The sequence below is a fragment of the Pogona vitticeps genome, chromosome 1 (genome assembly GCF_051106095.1).
Source record: "Pogona vitticeps strain Pit_001003342236 chromosome 1, PviZW2.1, whole genome shotgun sequence".
NCBI lineage: Eukaryota > Metazoa > Chordata > Lepidosauria > Squamata > Agamidae > Pogona > Pogona vitticeps.
The window spans coordinates 179,304,264-179,322,614 of record NC_135783.1 but is presented as its reverse complement, the minus strand read 5'-3'; the positions used below and the strand labels follow the sequence as shown (position 1 = coordinate 179,322,614).

At 36.7% G+C, this 18,351-nt stretch overlaps 1 protein-coding gene across 4 annotated transcripts in view; it reads left to right on the top strand.

Moving 5' to 3' along the window:
* Positions 1-18,351, top strand: part of ADAM23 (ADAM metallopeptidase domain 23) — a 94,922-nt gene that overhangs the window by 65,106 nt on the left and 11,465 nt on the right. For 2 of the 4 annotated variants that reach the window (XM_020780735.3, XM_072978330.2), the window contains exons 21-24: positions 1,035-1,140; positions 2,787-2,906; positions 4,311-4,479; positions 5,848-5,959. In XM_020780735.3, coding sequence (XP_020636394.3) covers positions 1,035-1,140; positions 2,787-2,906; positions 4,311-4,479; positions 5,848-5,959 — 507 coding nt within the window. Of the gene's footprint in view, positions 1-1,034; positions 1,141-2,786; positions 2,907-4,310; positions 4,480-5,847; positions 5,960-13,693; positions 13,785-17,992; positions 18,084-18,351 lie in introns of all 4 variants that reach the window. The other 2 variants (XM_020780736.3, XM_020780737.3) reach the window with 2 other exon arrangements.

The window sequence follows — 18,351 nt, the reverse complement described above, 5'->3', positions numbered from 1 at the left end:
AATCCCATGCCTTCTGTGTGATTCAGATACAACCCACCAATGCCCAGTCTGGAGAAGGGCCAAGTAGGCATAACAAAAGATCAAATCTCTCGATCACATTGCTCTAGTTTAGGGGTCCCCAAACTACAACCCACCTTGACTTTTTATCTGTTCCAGACATAGGAAGAGGAGGGAAGCGGGACTCAAGCAATCTCCCTTCCCTCCTTCGTCTCTCAAAAATGTGTAAAATGGCCCTCATATGGAAATGTTTGGAGACCTGTGCTCTAGTTTTTTTAAAAAAAAATCCTCCAGAGATCCAGGTGTGTAACAAATAGTCCATATATTGAAGCACTCTCTTTTATAAAGGTGTCAACACTAAGTAATTCTGCAATCCAAAAGTTTTTACCAAGGAGTGTAGTTAGGTACAGTTCTTTTTCTTAAAGCCATCTTCTTAATATTTTCTGAGCAACAAGAATATTATTAAAATTTATCCTACTTTTATACCCCACTTCTTCACTCTTTACTCTTTCAGGTATGTTGGAAAACATCTCAACATAAATTTTTTAATCCAATGTGTGGGGCAATTTGAAACTAAATTAATTTACAAGTTTTTGTTGCCAAAATACAATTTGCAGAGTTGACTGTAGTTGGTGATATGCGTGTTTTTTAGAGCTACAGATTAAGCATATTGGAAGAACCTGCATTCTTTTCTACCATTTTTTTCATGCTTATTCATTATAGGTGGAGAATAAAATCACATAGATAGAATTCTGCTCAGAAGATACTTCTTCTCTCCTCTCTCCTTCTCTGTCACTGGCCACTCCAAATCTCCAGTAATGATGTGATGACATGAATGGTTTACAAGCCAGGTTTCTCAGACACAGACACGTTTTCAGTACAGATAAAAATCATTTAGGGCATTCACCTTTTAAAAAATCCAATCTGTATTACCTAAAAGATGCTTTTTAAATTGTTATTTTACATGCATTCTGATAAAGGAAAATAGTACCTGTGTGAATTTGTATTAGAAATTACATTCATGTTTTCCTCAACAGAGGCTTCAGCATCTCATAAACACTGCTATGAGAAGCTTAACACAGAAGGTACAAATAAAGGAAATTGTGGGAAGGCTGGAGATAAATGGATTGCTTGCCACAAACAGTAAGTGTAGCGTATTTAAATGACTATATTTGTGGTATACCTTTTCTCTTGCTGAAAACAGAATTATCAAAACAGCTGTAGGAAGTTTAAATACTGCTCAGATCCTCCATTCGAGGATCAAAAACTTTTAATTCACCGATAGCTGGCATTTATCCTACCTTTACTTGTAGTTTCCTTGCCAATGATAGCATTTGACTGCAGACTGGAAATTAAGCCAATCAAAGCCCTATTAAGATGTTTGAAAGGGAGCCAAAATTAATGTCTATGGGGAGGGAAGTACACTAACTGCATGGCTTCCATTATCAGTTATATGTGAAGACAGTTTACACAAAGTGTAACTCTTAAGAAATGAGAATTCTTGATCACATCAAGAATCTTGACATGTAGGTAAGCTCTGCTAATCATGCTGTTGCTGTCCACCTGTGGAAAGTGATATTAAGGAAGGTGGGGCTCACATAGGTATATTAACTCTTTTTGAATGTGTGAATAGTATTTGTATTTTTCTGTGATTCTTCTGTCTGTCTGAAGGTTTTGTAGGTGGATTAACAGATAGCAAAGGCAAATGGCATGTGATACCACCTATGCAACTAGCAATTGTGCATTTTTAAAGAGTAAATAGCAAACTTGGTGGAATCAGTGGCAAATTTCTTCCCTGTGCAAATAGCAGGTATGGGACACCTGGTACATTCTAGGATTGCAAAGTAAGGCAGAGATGTAAAGCGTTTGTGTGGACTGCTCCTTGTACCTGCTATTTAATCACATCTCCCCTCAAACGCACAGTCACATGGATTAAAATTTGTATGAATTGTGCCGTTTCTGGTTTAGTCCTTGCTTTAGAGCTGCAGTAACTTTCTACCCTAAATGCTTGGGACACCAGTCTTTGTTTTGATGTAGATCAGGTTGTTGCTTTTGAAGTATTACTGCCTTGACTGACTGACTGATTGAGTGATTGATTGAGTGATTGATTGATTGATTTGCATTCTTGGGAAGACCAATGTATGGTCTATTATCCATTGGTTTGGCTTCAAAAATCTTCCCATCCCCCCTCTTCATTGAAAACGTACGTCCCTTTCCTCAAACTATTTCTGAGATTCAGAAAGACGGTCAGATACATGTGATGTGACCTGGACCTCAGCTGGAGACTGACACAGTAGCAATAAGTGACAGGAAGATGGTGGGTCCATGAGTTGAACTCTTTGGGATCCAAAATATCTGCATGGGCTTTAACTGTATAGCATGTTTCTACATCTCATATGAAGCCCATACCATATCATATTCTTGAAGTTAGTCTTATTGCCTATAAATATTCGATGTTTTTATTTGTGGAGATTTATATCTGCTGTGCTATGATCAGTCTCGTATAAACACTGAAGATTCTCAGTAAGTTTTACGATTTGAATTATATTCTAGAAATTGTTATATAGTGTTCCTGCTCTCAGCCTAAATTTACATGAGGCAGTTACATGAAAATTGTGGATTTTAATCTTTGTGCATTAAAATCATCTGGAGTTTTTACATTGAATAAAGTGCAGTCAGGGTTTATTTTCTCCCACAGGTAACTTTTAATAATTTACCACAAAATTCCTTCTATTTTTATGTGATAGAATCATTTGTTATTTGAAACTATCTTGGTTTTTATTTTACAGTGATGTATTCTGTGGATTATTGCTATGTGCAGATCTTGAGGGGCCTCCACAAATTGGTCACCTTCAGGGAGAAATTACTCCAACTTCCTTTTTCCACCAAGGTGTAGTAGTGAACTGCAGGTATGTAGTGTCCCATACTGTGTGTGTGTGTGTGTGTGTGTGTGTGTGTGTTTGTTTGTTTGTTTGTTTGTTTGTTTGTTTGTTTATGTGAGGGTTTTTTTTTAGTATTCTTGTACATTTCTGTAAGGCAGATTCTTATGAATTATTGCTGAAGTTTTGTTTGATATAATTTTTTTCTGTAGTTTACTTCCTGACGTTCACTTAAGTACTGACACCTCAATAGATTGCCCTCTGGGCACAAATACTTAAAGTCAGTGTGTGTGGTTCCTTCCTTCACACACATAACTTTTTATGCCCCTCCAGTAAAGAGACTAGACTCATGTTCTTGCTTGAACAGTTCAACATTTACTACAGTATCTTTTTTTTCTTACATCAAATGCAACAGAAGGTAGCAACTTTCTTCTTCCTGCAATGAGGGAAGGAAGGGGTTAAATAAACTTGGAACTGTATAGATTAACACTAGCAACTTCATTCCATTAATTCTGAAGTCCATGCTTATTCCCAGACCTCAAAAGTGTCCTGTCTGACAATGGCACCAGCAACCTGGGCAATGACTGTGATTCCCATCATTCAGTTGCTCCTTGAGTCCATATGTCATCCATGGGTTACCCCCTGGTCACCAGGGGTGAACAGTTCAAAACTCATTGTTTCCTTAGAGAGCCTCCCCTGTGCTCTGTGGGCACCAATGCTTCTTCTTCCCTCTCTTCCCTTCTCCTTTCCCATCTTTCTCTTTGCCCCTAGTAATAGGGCTTCTCAGGAGATCTGTGTCGCTCTGTCGAGTTGCTTCCCCTTTAGGGAACATAAGTCGTTGCCAAGTTTGAGTCCAAAGGTTCAGTTTTCTGATCCATTCCCAACCAACAATTCTTTCTCCATCTCTACAGTACCAGCCTGTATCTTTTTTGAATGCTTTTTACCCTCTCCTCCTTTTGTGCCTTCTTCTTCTTTATATATTGTCCTTCACTCTCCCCCTTTCCTTCCATTATCCTTCCTGCCCTTTTTTCTCCTTCTACTCCACCTTTGGCCTCTGGGGGGAGGGTCGCCTTTCTCTTTCTCCCTTCTGGCTTTCAGATTTTGTATCCTGGGTTTCATCTGTTTTCCAGGGAAGAGGGGCAGCACTCCAACAGGAGACCTAGGCCTTCTGTCCAGGGTCTCACACAGTGCTTGTCACACAATTAAAATATTGATATGCTTTAATATGTACTGTCTCACTGAAATAATCTGGTGTTTCACAATTGTATTCAGTGTAGCTACATTTTTAAAAAGATTATTCAAAAAAGCAAATGATCTTATCATTTTTAGTACTGTATCAGTTTTTATGGCATTTTGAAATCATAAATGTTTTGAGCCATTTATTTTATGAATTAAAATGAAGCTAATATTATGTTTTAAAACTTCTTCTTGTAGTTTTGCACATGTACTTTTAGATGATGAAACAGACTTAGGTTATGTCGAAGATGGAGCTCCATGTGGTCCTGAGATGATGTGTATGGACAGAAGGTGCCTATCCATTCAGTCTCTGAATATAAGTAGCTGTCCTGTTGATGCTAAGGGAAATATTTGTTCTGGACATGGGGTAAGTGACAATTAAGGTATGCCATAGCCTTAGTTCAAAGAAAATTATTTACTTACTGCTGAGCAATGTGCATTTCTAGAGTAGATTTTTTTAAAAAAAGCAACGATACAGAATTTTTGAAAGAATATTGGAAGCTCGGTAGGCGATTACTTTTTCATCCCAGCACTCAGTTTGTCTTCAGTTATGCTACTAGATGTTTTAGCTGCACAACTTAAAAGTGATACTTTAAATAAAACAGCAACAAAATGTTACTTGTTAACTGTGGTCCTCAGAATTTTTTTGACTTGCAGCTTGCCTTGACATACTAGCCATTGGCCACAGCTCCCCAATACAATACTTTGTGGGGGGAGAAGGGAGGGTGCGCAGTGCTTCCATTTTTTCTGTTTGAAAATCATTTACAATTATAGAATGTTACAAAATAAAAATATAACATGTTTAATCAATGGTTATTTGATTAAGAAACACAGTATTAGTTATAAAAATGTTTTCATAGGCTTAAAAACCTTTTTTAAAGATTGACATTAACCATGCGTCATACTGTCTGTACTTAGTTCTTCATTTCCCATCCTCTTTTTTGTCTTTTTAAAAAATTATTATTCTGACAACTCACCCCGAGTGCACACGGCTGCAGCCGCTGGTCCCTGCCACACTGCCTGGCTCCCAGCCGCAAGGAGCTGAGCTGCCGCTGGTTGCAGGGTAGGCAAGGAGTCCAGGCTTGTGACTGCCGCCACCAGATCTCTTTGATCAAGGTGGATGGGGGTGCAGAGATTGAGGCAACATGCTTTCGTGTCACACTTGTGCACATGCACACAAGCTCGACATGCCCACCAGAAAGCGTGACAGGTGATCCCTGTCCGCGGCCCAGTTCAAGGCAGCCCACTGACCGGCACCGGACCGCGGACCGGGGGTTGGGGACCCCTGGTCTAGTCCATGTATTTGCACTAACAAATAAACTCATTTGAGCTATACAAAAATGTGTAAAACATTTTTTTTGATGGATATAAACAGCTCTGATCCAAAGAAGAATTTTCTTAGCATTCTCAGTGTCTTAAATGAACTGATTGTGTTCTCTCAATATATGCATTAGATTACTGAGTTTATGCTTCAATGCAATTATTGCATCTAGGCAAGGACATACAGTATTCATCTCTGCACAATGTTATCCTTTTTTATTTTTGAGGAGAATAGTATCTAAATACATTAAAAATACTCATGTAAATTACTTTTTTTAAACCAAGAGATCCATTAAGAATGTGAGAGCATCTGAGCATTCCAATCTAAAATATAAACTTGTTGTTTTCTAAATAATAGTCCTAATTCTACTTGAAAACTTTCATATATGCTAATACATGTAAACATTTTATTTAGATATGCAGCAATGAAGCCACATGCATTTGTAACACCACCTGGGCAGGGACAGATTGCAGCATACCCGATCCTAAGAGGAAAGAAGACTCTGAGAAACCAACTGGACCAAAGGGTTTGTATGATTTCAGTTTTCCCCCCTTCCCCAGGTCTTTGACTTATCTTTAATAATGTGCATCTAAGAATACATAGTTTATTGTAATAAACACCCATAAATAATCTTACCTCCCACTTTGACATACCCTGCTTCTCTGAAAATAAGACCTAGCCTGAAAATAAGCCCTAGTATAATTTTTCAGGATGCTCATAATATAAGCCCTACCCCAAAAATAAGCCCTAGTTAAGTGAAAGCCTGCCTTCCACCATTGTGCAGCAACCAGAAGGTGACATGGCTATATTTGAATAAACTTAGATTGGTGTACATGAAAAAAAAATAAAACACCCCTTGAAAATAAGCCCTAATGCGTTTTTTGGAGCAAAAATATGACCCTGTTGTATTTTCAGGGAAACATGGTATTAATTTATATTTTAATTAAATCTTTTTATTACTGATGTCTCTTTGTAATATACAATGTTTCTGAAGAAAAATCATATATGTTTATTAAATGTAACTTTCACTGTGGGAAAGGATTAACATTCTTAGAGGTCTTCTAAGAGTATTTACAGCACAATCCTATGTATGTCTATTCAGAAGTAAGTTCTGCCGAATTCAGTGGTATTCTTAAAATTATATATTTCTAGCTTTAGATGTTTTCCTCAGATTTGCTCTGAAGCAGTTTTCTTTCAATACTTTAAGAGCAGAATTTCAATTCATATTTTAAATGATATTTTTAAACAAAATTATGGATTATACCATTTGATTCTATTAAAGTATACTTAACCAAAATAATAAGAATTTATCTAGTAGTGCCATATTTTTCTGTGGCAGATCCCATTAAGAAACTTTGATCATTTTGAGTTTTGGATATATTTTTTCTCTATATTTCCCACTTTCTGTACCTAGAATCTTGGTCAGAATCACTTTCATACTAAATATAGAAGAGGGAAAATACTAATTTTCAGAATATAGTTATTTTACTGGGGTTCATTTTTTGTTTTATTTCGTTTTCTGTGTGTACATGTATGTCTGAATATTATAAAATTCTGTATTAACTAGTGTACCAAAATTATGTCTGGCAGGTTTACTGCTTATACATGGAGTGACAGAACATACATTTATGTCATATTAATTTGTATTACTGAAAGAATGGACAAATTGGTGGTTTATTATTAAAGAGGAATAGAATTAAAGTGTTGTAAAAAGATTATTAAAACAGTTATTCAGGAATAAAAAGCTAAAACTGGCAGTAGGTTAATCTGAGTTTGAAATAAGTTTATAAATAATGATAGTATGGAACCCTTAATGCCTTGGCGTACTAGGAATTTCTAAAGCTGTTTCAAGGGTCTCCCAGTACCATGCCATAGCACAGTAAGAAGGTAAGAGGAAACTGACTCACTGCCCAGTCCAGGTGATCCAACAAAGAGATGGATGTTGCATAATTCAACTGGCATTTTGACAGAATAGCACTGATCAACTGTATAGATTTCCCCTGCAGTGAACTGGCCCTTCCCATCAGCTTCAAAGGAATGTTGGACTCTCCGGAGCAGATTTTTGTGGGTAAGAAGTGTAGAGAAAGAGAGAAGATTCATTGCAATGAGAAGACGTGTGCTCATGCAATGTCATTCATCACCTGGATGCATAATCACATGAAACCCTTCCACAAACACCTAAGAACCCCCATTATAAAAGAAATCATTAAAAGGAGGAGTAGAAAGCCCTATTTCTGCTCCTGGATGCCTTCAAGAACAGGATCTATTTATTGGGGACTTAGGGGATCCACTAAGCGCCCTCATCAAAGACAAAACATGAAGTGCCCATTGAATTACCTCCTTTTTGTGGGGGGAGGGGGGTAAATGGCTGTTCCTAGGTTTAATATGGCCCATGGTGGCATCTCGGGAGTAAGCCTGCTGCAGTAGGTGAGAGATAGAGGCAGAAATGAGCTAAGTGTAGGCCCAAACAGGCCTAAATGCAACTCTCAATGCCTTTGCCCCCTAGCATCCCCTCACCCCCCTCCAAAAAAGTTTCAGAATTTAACGATTTGGCTGTCCTTTTCTCGTTGTTCAAAATGTTTCCTCTTGCCCACCAGGAGTTGTGGGAAGAAATGTCACCATATGTTATACCCCCATTTTATAATTTGAAAAAAAAAAAACCTCTAAAAATCCACACACACACATCTAGTGCTTTTTCCTTTTTCTTTCTCCCCAACCCCTTTCCCCCCCTGTTCCTCAGTTTTTTGGAAGTCAATTAGAAGATTTTAAAAATGCAAAAGTTCTCCCCAAAGAGGTGTCTTCGTCAGTTCAAATAAACACACACACACAACCACATTATGTAGAGTGGGGGGGGCATGGGAATATCTGTAACCCTCTAGAGTCCAAGAATGGGCATTTGCATTAGCCCACCCCTTTTCTGGTGGTCAAGGCCATTGCCATTTAACTCAGGTACATTTTTTTAAACTCGGTAGCCAAAGGTTAGAACATTAGAAAATCAGACTTCCATTGACAGAGACTTCATTTTAGCATTCTTATTTCAATACTGTTTTTAAAAGAACAGTAAAGTCAGTGCATTTTGCTGCATCTGAGTGGAATGCTTTGGTGTTGGGTGTATAATGTAGGAAAAGGCTGGAGTAATAGATTGTCTGAGATATGAAATTCTCTATGTATCTTTCATATAAAGCCACTTTGTGTCCTTTTAAGGAGAAAGGTTGCATGAAAATATATTAAATAAATAAAAAATTAACTGATTTTATATGATAATAGCCATAACAGTATGTAGTATGCTACATTGAGATACTTGATTAACTTCTCTTGCTGTGTTACTGTTTTTCTTTCAGTGCTTCATATCATCTATCAGTTTTGCTTCTTTATGTATTTCAGGCTGTCAATTTGCTGTCATTTTCAAATAAAGATAAATTACATTAAACTGGAAGAGTTGTAATTCAGCTGCATCTGCCTGTCAGTGGAATGGAGGACACTGGCAGACAGATGCCCCTACAACTCCCTGTGCCTACCCCACTCTATCTGGAGGATTGTGGAATCTTCTGGAGCACATCAGGAGGAGGCACAGATATTGTAGCAGGAAGGAAAGGAAGGGTCGCTGTTGTTGCTTGACACCCATGTGTGTAACATGGGAGGGAAAACCCACATCATTCACTAATACAACTGTGAAGGAGTATATCATATTATATGTATTTTCCATTTTTCTGAAAATGTTATTTTCAGTGGAGTAAACTAACAAATGTAACTGCGAAACCAGCATTTCATAATTAGCCATATAAGAAAGCATTCCTTCAATATGTATACTGGAGAGTAAACTCTCTTTAAGATAGTAAAACTTTCTTCTGAATAAGCATGCATAAAACTGCACAAAATCAAAACCTGTTCTCAGATGTGCCCTTTAAAAGACAATATAAGCTTAAAACAATATGAAAATCTTTAAAGTCAACTTAATCCTGTAACTTTAAAAAGGTAAAAATTTATAGTAGTATGCAGATTATATAGCACAAACATATCAAGCCAGTACATTTTAAGTTAAAAATTAAAACAAAGTATTAATGGTGGTGCTTCCCTATCTCGGGGGGGGGGGAGTAATTTGAGACTTCATCAGCGTTACATGGTATATCTGCATGAAAAAGATGTGAGCCATTGTGTACAAGTTGTAATACTTTCTTCCAAATAAAAAGACAGAGTTCACTCAATCAAGGGAATTAGTAAACCACAATTGCTTCAATAGATGGGGTTCTGGGAATAAAATAAATTAAGCTCACAATATGTGTTGCTTATCAGTTATAGGTTAGGATGCAGAGACCACCTTAACAATCACTTTCCACTGAGGGTGCTGACCTTTTGTTTTTGAGCACTTCTGTTCTACAGCACAAAGGAATTTTTAAAGCTACCTTTCCTTAAAAAGGGGGGGGGGGGGACTATTGGCATGCATACAGATCAAGAAAGGCAAATCTACAGTCTACCTGAGCATGCAGTATTAGTCGTGCCATTGCATAATCCTGGCTTATTTCTACGTGAGTCCTCTCCAGAATTTATGTAGATAGATAATGGATCTTTGCAAATTTATTTTAAAAGTCCTGATTTCCTTTAAGAAAAATTCTATAGAAATGAAAAGGTAGAAAACCAAATTCCAATTGTGCCACATTCTGGTGGCACAATTCCTTCTTTTAGTGGAAACTTTCCACTAAAGGAAAGTACTGTACAAAACTTTTTATACATTGTCAGTAGACTTCATGTGGCTTTCTTAAGACATTCAAGTAATGGAAATGCTTGTATATAAAGGCAATATATTTGGAATTATCAGAAGGTTTTATTTATATTTTTGTTAGTAAATTTTCATACAACTCATGTTTTGTGGGCTTCCTGTTAATGAAAGATAACATGTTTACCATTACAGAAGTCTCATGGCAGTTACATTTTATTGAATACAAGAAAAACTATCAGGATTTGCAAATTCTGTACATCCTCTAGTAACAATGCTACAAATTTTCAAATGAAGAATTTATATAGAATTGGTCACATGTGTTTTGTCATATCATAAATAAAATTCTAAGGCTACAATGAAGACTGTCTTCATATGAGACCAACATATGTACCCTCTCTTTCCATGAGAGAGGGTACATGGAACATCTGAGGTTTGAAATTGCCACATTTACAGTCAGTCATGTTCCTTTATGTTAATAGGCAAAATTATCTCAAATTATAAATATAGCTGGTAATACCTCAATGAAATCGTGTTGCACATTTTTTAAAAAAGTAGATTTTAAACTCTGCATAAATGACTGCAATATAAAAATGCTATTCACAAAAATAAAATGTACTCATAGAATTATTCAGCTATTATAACTATTGTAAATATTGTTTTCAGGCAAGCTTAGTTTGTCTTATAAACAAATGAGTAATATAGAATTCAACTAATTTGGACAGCTGTTGTGGTTAAGGGCTTTACATTGGCACCTAGAATATCAGCATCTGATTCCCCACTGAGCTGCAAACCTTAGTGAGTGAATTTGGCCCAGTGACTTATTTTAAACCTCATCTGAAGGACTGTTAGGAACCTAACATGGGTAGACGAAAGCTGTGCACACTGCCGTGAGTTCTTTGTAGGAAAGACAGGGTTTAAATGCAACAAATAAAAGCAACAACAATAATTAGTCCGTTTAAATATTGGCAGTCCACTCTATGGGTCTATTCACTTGCCATCCACTAGTGCCGTTCTCCTCCTTCTGAAAGCTTTTACTCTCTTCTGGACCTACCAGAGGAGGAAGGGAAAATCAGCTAAGCCTGGGAGTCACCATAGTGCTGTGCTATACCTCCCTTTACAGTAATAGTACATCGAGCATGCTGGAGAGTGTGTACGTACAAATCAGTGGTTGAGTAAATGCAGCTTTAAAGTGGTTCCATCTTTCTGCCTTCACTGTCTCCTCATGTATTTTTAAATTCTCACCATTATCACTACCAAAAAACAAAACACTTATATAATCATTTGCTTATTAACTGCTAGATAGTCCAGTGCTTTATTAATCTTCCATATACACTCTGTCATAGAGATGTTGATAAAAAAAATTATACTGGAAGATATTTTGCCACTCATTGTAAGAATCATAATATTGTATTTGTTTTCTTATGGGAAAACAAAGCACTCCCTTTAGTCATTGAAAGAGCATGAATTCAATCCAGAGACACACTAACAGTAATTCTGGTAATTGTGTTGCCCTGTGCACTGCTGTGTAAGACCTAGAGGAAACTGCAGTTTAACAATGCGCAAGAGAATGTATTAAGCTAACATGCATCTTAACACATGCAAGATAATGTGCAACAGAAACACATTCACAGATTGAAACACATTGAGCATGCTTAAAAATGCACTTCATTTTGCAGTGTCTTGAGACATGCCTTTCCTATAAATAGGTAAAGGTTCCCCTTGACATTTAGCCCAGTTGTATCTGACTCTAGGAGGCAGTGCTCATCGCCGTTTCCAAGCCATAGAGCTAGAGTTCGTCCAAAGACAGTTTCCGTGGTCGAGACTAGACACGGAACGCCGTTACCTTCCTACCGAGGTGGTACCTATTTATCTATTTGCATTTTTACATGCTTTCGAATTGCTAGGTTGGCAGGAGCTAGGACAAGCAACGGGAGCTCACTCCATCACGTGGATTTGATCTTACGACTGCTGGTCTTCTGACCTTGCACTCTTATCCTCTTCAAAGCTTCTTCAGAGGCTTCTGCGGTTTAGCCCACAGCGCCACCATGTCCCTTCCTATACATAGAAAGGGTATATTTTTATCTTGTATGGTAGTTTTGTGTTTTAGTCTATAATGAAAATGTTAGGTGAGTCATCAGAAATTTTTCAGGATTGTTTTCCCGGTGTCCCTGAGTGGGACATACAGCACTGCCAGTCCTAGCTTTGAAGAGGATAAGAGTACAAATGAATAGTGTGCAGAAGTAGGGTATCAGTCTGTTACTGCTGGTGACTTAAAGGTTAAAAAAAATATTGGGCATAAGTCATAATAGGATAGAGTTCACTTCATGAGATGTTTGAAGTAAAGAGACAGTTGCCCTGGCCTTTAGACTGTGTTCCATAGCTGTTTGTCCCATCCAGCTTATTGACTACCACTATGCTTTGCTACAGTTAAAGGCAAGCCACTGTATTGCGTACTGCAAACTGGTGGGACACTGTATGAACAGAAATCACTCACTATGACCTTTCATCAATAGTGACTAGTAGCCCAGCATTTCCATAGCTTCAGCTAGATCACATCCAAACACTGGTTTTATCTTCTTTTGTTAAAATAATAAAATAAAGCTATTAAATGTTGTTTGTAATGACTTAAGTAATTCTTCTGTATTATAATTTTGAAAAGTACCCTCTGATTTAGGATATATTTCTAAAACATTTATATAAATATAAATAATGTGTTTCTTGTATGCTTTGCTTGATCAATATATAATATGTTTTTGACTATACAGACTAGTTCTGTTGTTCATAATGGTTCCAAACTGTGTCTGTTTTTAAAATGGTAACCTGAACTAAGGCTGAGAAAGAACATGTGTCATAGCAGCACCATCCCTCTGCCTCTGAGCATAGCTGTTCACATGGGAAGGTGCTGATGCAGAGCATGGCGGAGCTTTTTTCTTCTTCTTCTTCCTGACTGCTGGCTGGCCTACCACTAATGTACATGGCAGCCAGGCATTATTTGCAACCCCTTCTATGTATCAAATAAGCTGTTCCTGTCTTCCTCAGGAACCCCGGCTCAGGTTGTTTGTTCTCAGAAGTAAAAGTAACCCAGTAGACCTTTAAAAGGAAAGAGATGACTGACTGCAAATAGAGGAGGCAGTCAAGATGTTCTACTTAAAAGTAATGGTCAGCAGTCTCCAATGAATTCAGCTGAAGGGCAGCCAAGGAGTAAGAAGGAAAATATAGAACTCCAGTGAGCCTTATGCCTGTTCTCTTCCATGCCTGCAGCTGTGCCCCTGGGAATATGGATTGTGTTTATACTTGATAAAACATCAGTTGTTTCAAAACTGAGTGTGAGTTTTTAAATTGGCGACTCCTACATGTTCATATTCAGGCATGTATAGTCTCTATAAAATCCATGTTTCTAAAACTGCTGAACTATATTATTTGTAACATGAATAACAGGAAGCAGTACTATCATTTTGAGGTGCCATTTAATTCTTCTTTTCAGACGTCTTCTTTGTATGTAATTACTCTTTTTAAAAAGTCTTCCCTTTTCCCTCTATACAGTGAGCATGGCCACTAACAGGCTTATAGGTGCAGTAGCAGGGACCATTCTGGCTCTGGGGGTGATTTTTGGAGGCACAGGGTGGGGAATAGAGTAAGCATATTTCTTAGTTTCAGAGTGTCATGTCTGGTGCCTAGTGTGTGAGGTAACTGTATGCATTTAAACCCTTTGTGTACTATCTCATTAGCTTTGTGTTCTGTGGTAACTGTATTTGTCATGTGATTTGAATGTCTTGTGTCATGTGGTATGCTCATGCGTGTTTAACCCTCTCATGTCTGGGATAATGTGGGGCATAAAACAATGCACCCATGAATTTTATATCATAATTAAAACCATTAAGTGTTTATGTGTGTCAGTGCTCTAAATTATACAAAGAATTTTTAAAATTCTGTCACAGATAAGAAATATAGATGATTTGTTATGAATTGGTTTATTGCCATTAATATTAGATAAACTATCAAAACTGAATTATGAGAAACCAGAACTCCCTGAAAACTTAGAGATGATGTAACCAGCTTAATAATGACTCTTGACTCTTGTTTTTCTAGGGTTTTCAATTGTCATAGCCCACTAGTATTCTATATTGTGATGTCCTGCTCCAGCACAGGAGATTCTGACACTGAAGCCACCTGCTGAGCATGTAATCAGTGTGTATCCAAATATACATTGGGATGTGCCTCTGTATTATAGACGTGAACTTCAGATTTGTAATACAGTGCTCATCCTGGTATCATTGATTCAGCTATAGACCTCATTTAATGCTCCTGAAGGATCACTAGCTGAAGCAATTCCTCGTTATGTGTCTCTAAAACTGGATTGGGGCCTTAAGTAATATGAATGTACTGAATGCTTTTTTATAATTTTAAGGTATCAACTGTTAATGCACTATTTGACAGAAAAAAATTGAGTATTTTATGGAATACAGTATATTGCTGATATTGCAGATCAAGTTGGAACTCTCACCGTTATTTTCCTTCTTTCTTCTTTTGTATTTTATTCCTTTGCTTTTTAGCAACGAGTAGTTCATCTGCATTTTGCTTGTTTTGTTAGATTTTGGATATTGCTTTCTTTCAAGTGTCAGCAGATTATTTTGCTGTTTTTATAACATTAGACATTAATAGTTTTTTTAAGCGTTTTTATAATATTCAAAAAATGTATTCACGTGGCAACTCTGTTGGCATACTCTGTCATAAAATATCAACAAGTGACAATGACAGTGTATTACTGTATTTGAAACTTTCTGTCATTTGGCTTGTATCCATGATAGTAAATTTTTTTAAAATGCAGACATTATTTTGGGTCCTAAGAATTTAACTTACAAAAATTAATGGAAGAAAAGTTTCCCAACTCCCCTTTCTCCTGCAGCCATTTGCAGCCCCTGAATCATGTCAAATGACTTTTGGGAGACCTCCTTAACTGTGTAGGATATGGAGCTAGTCAGAAGACAAGAGAATGGAAAAGTTTCCTTTCGGATAATGCAGTCTTATACATGGCCACTCATATGTAAGTCATGTTGGGTTCAGTAGAACATAGCTTCCAGGCAATGTGTATAAGATTGCAAGCGTTACCTGCTTGTTCTACTGCCCCAGCAATACACTGCTTTAGTTCCTCATTCTGCTTTGTTTAGAAAGTTCTCCAGATCTTGCAGAGAGGCTGTGCACAGGCTCAAGGGGTAGAATGGTACTGGAAGAGGGAAATGTCCTTCTGGCAGCTATAAGTTGTCTTTTCCCAGGGCATCAGCTGTTGTTGATGCTGCTTCTGCTTTTCTGGTTCTTAGGAAAACTGTATTTATTTATTTATTTATTTAATTATTTAATCAATCAATCAATTAATTAATTAATTTATACCCCGCCTATCTGGTCATTGCGACCACTCTGGATTTTTCAGGTAGTATTTTCTTGCATAGTGAGTAATGTGTATGTAATCTAAGTTCTAATAGTTTATTAGAATTCCTAATTAAATATAAGATATGCTGCTCCAGAAAAGTAATAATCAATTCAAAATGCTTACAATGTTTCATGGAAGTATATAAAAGGATAATACTTTTTTCTAAAAGAACTAGAACATCATAATGAGAGCACATTTTAAAGTTCATTAGGCTGGATGTTAAGCAATTTGTGATTGATTGTAAATGGCATAGAAGAGACATTATGTGCCTCTTAAGATATACCTATCTGATGCAAAAGAATCTTATGCCATAGAAGACTTTAAGAACAGAGCAGCATGGCTGTTTTCCTTTTGGAAAAAAATAGATAGCATTAAGTGGAATACACAGGTTCCTTGTAAGTGGATAGGAAATTTAAAAAGGAAACTAAAAACATAATAGTTTAGCAAAGGCAAAGTAAACTTTACATGGTGTACTGGGTAAATAGTAAATGCTACATTGGGACATACATGCTTAATAATCAGCAAGAAAGGCTAGTTTTCTTGAAAGCAAAGTCCCATCTATAGGTGGCAGAAAGTTATATTTATTGAGTTCTAAGCCTCTACAAGGATGGTTTAATTTCGCATTCTCCTAAGTGGTAAAAAGTGAAGGCGACCTTTTTTATGGTTGTCAGTAATTTTAGTTAGGTTCTGAAAATATATTTTGCTTTTGTTCTTTCATGATACATTCTTTTTGCTCAGTTTCTAATCACTTTTTGAATCTGTTTTTAAAGTATGCTAAATATACAGTAGCTGGCAAAAAGCTATCTTTTTGTGTAACTGAATAGTCCTTATAAATTTAAGGAGCATCTAAATGTATTTACAGTTCTGTGCAAATTGCCAAAAATATCAGTCTTTTAACATTTTCATAATGGAACACATAGAGGAACAGAAATTATAAAAACAGGGAAGCTGTGCTGAAACTGCTGTGGTCTGAAAACTGTTTTCCATATTAATTTATTTGTATGCCTTCCTCCCAGTGCAACTAGGGTAGTTCATGTGGCACTACAGGGTTCCCCATATCAAGTGCTATTTGATAATGGTCCTCAAAAAAGAGATATTTTGCAGGGGAATATAATGTAATTTAGAAACAGTATGTATGTTTCTCAGTCTGCTACATGAAAAGACTAACAACTGGATAGTGCTCTGAGGAGTTCTCACAGCATCACTTAGCCTTTTTTCAGGAAGACTGATTTGAAGCATATCATTATTTTTCTCTCCTTCAGTAGATAACCGTAAGTTAATTTAGACAATACAGTGCTGGCCACCATTATTCGCACTGCAGCGCTCAGAATACCACAGCCAGCCCAGCTGACTGAGGTATTCTGGTAGTGCAGTCAAAACAGCAGACATTTCCCCTCTTTGTCTATATGTTAGGCTGAGGTAGAGTTTTAGAGGTAATCACACGGTCTTGAAAATTAAGATTGGAACTAAAGTGATTAACTTTTTGTTTCAGAAATAGTCATGTGATGAGTTCAAACAGTACTTCAACAGAGTTGTTAGATAATCCTGCTGCTTGATATTGCAAACTATATACATTCTTTAAAATAACCATACTTTTTTTTACTTGTGAATTTTTAGCTGCAGAAGCAGCACACTGAACATCTTTAGGACTGCTGCCCTAGAACACTTCCTGAGAGTAAATTCAGTGAAACTAATTGGAGCTTATTTCCAAGTAACATGTATAGGACTGTACTGTAAATCACTGAGTAATAACTACAATGACTAAAATTTTATGTAGACCATTTTCATCTTAGATATTACAACAAAATCAAGAATGGTGCTTTTTGTTTCTAGGACTGTATAGTTTACTTTTTAAAACATTGCACAGCATTCCTACTGATAACAGCAACATTTTCTCATCACTAGGATTGGAGGCCTAAGGACTGGGATCTTGGGCTAAGTCTTTAGGCTCCAGCTATTTTTAGTTGCCCCCTTTTTGCTTTTTCTTTCCCATCTACAGATGTTCTTTTTTTCTTAAGTCTTCTGCAAAACGATTCCAAACACTATTTAACATTTAAAGTAGTTTAGTGGTATTAAAACAGAAGAAATATACTGTCTGGTTTATTTCTTTAATAAATATTTGAATGTTGCAACATTGTAAGGTATATAACATTTAAATATGTTTGGATAATTATCAATTGGAGTTCAGTTAATAGTAAATATTCTGAAAACTTGGAGATGCAGACATGATAGATAATCTCTTCTTTGTTTTTTTTTCCTCACTTAAAAAAATAAGCCTGCCCCTTTGGACATTTTTTTTGTTTAAAGTAATATAACAATGCACTAATTTTAAACTGCTTTACTACATTTCCCTTGATGTGAATTAATTAAGTCATTGGTTCTTATGTCTTTCTTCCCATAATCCTTTATCACAGGTCCTAGTGCCACCAATCTTATAATAGGTTCCATCGCTGGTGCCATCCTGGTAGCAGCTATTGTCCTTGGGGGGACAGGATGGGGCTTTAAGTAAGCAATGCCGCATGTCTTCTCTTCAGTGGCTATGGCATATTTCTCTTCTGCTTACATCACTAAGTTTTGAGTTCCTGCTACAAGATATCTGGTAATATACTCAACTGGATGCATATATAGGTAAAGGCCAAAATGTAGTCTTAAAAACCTCAAAAGATGCCATCAGGGTGCAAAGTTGTTAAATTAGGAAATTGAGCTTAATAGTTTTGATAAAGGGCCAAAACATTTGTTTGTAATAGGACAGATACTGCCTATCTGCTTGTCA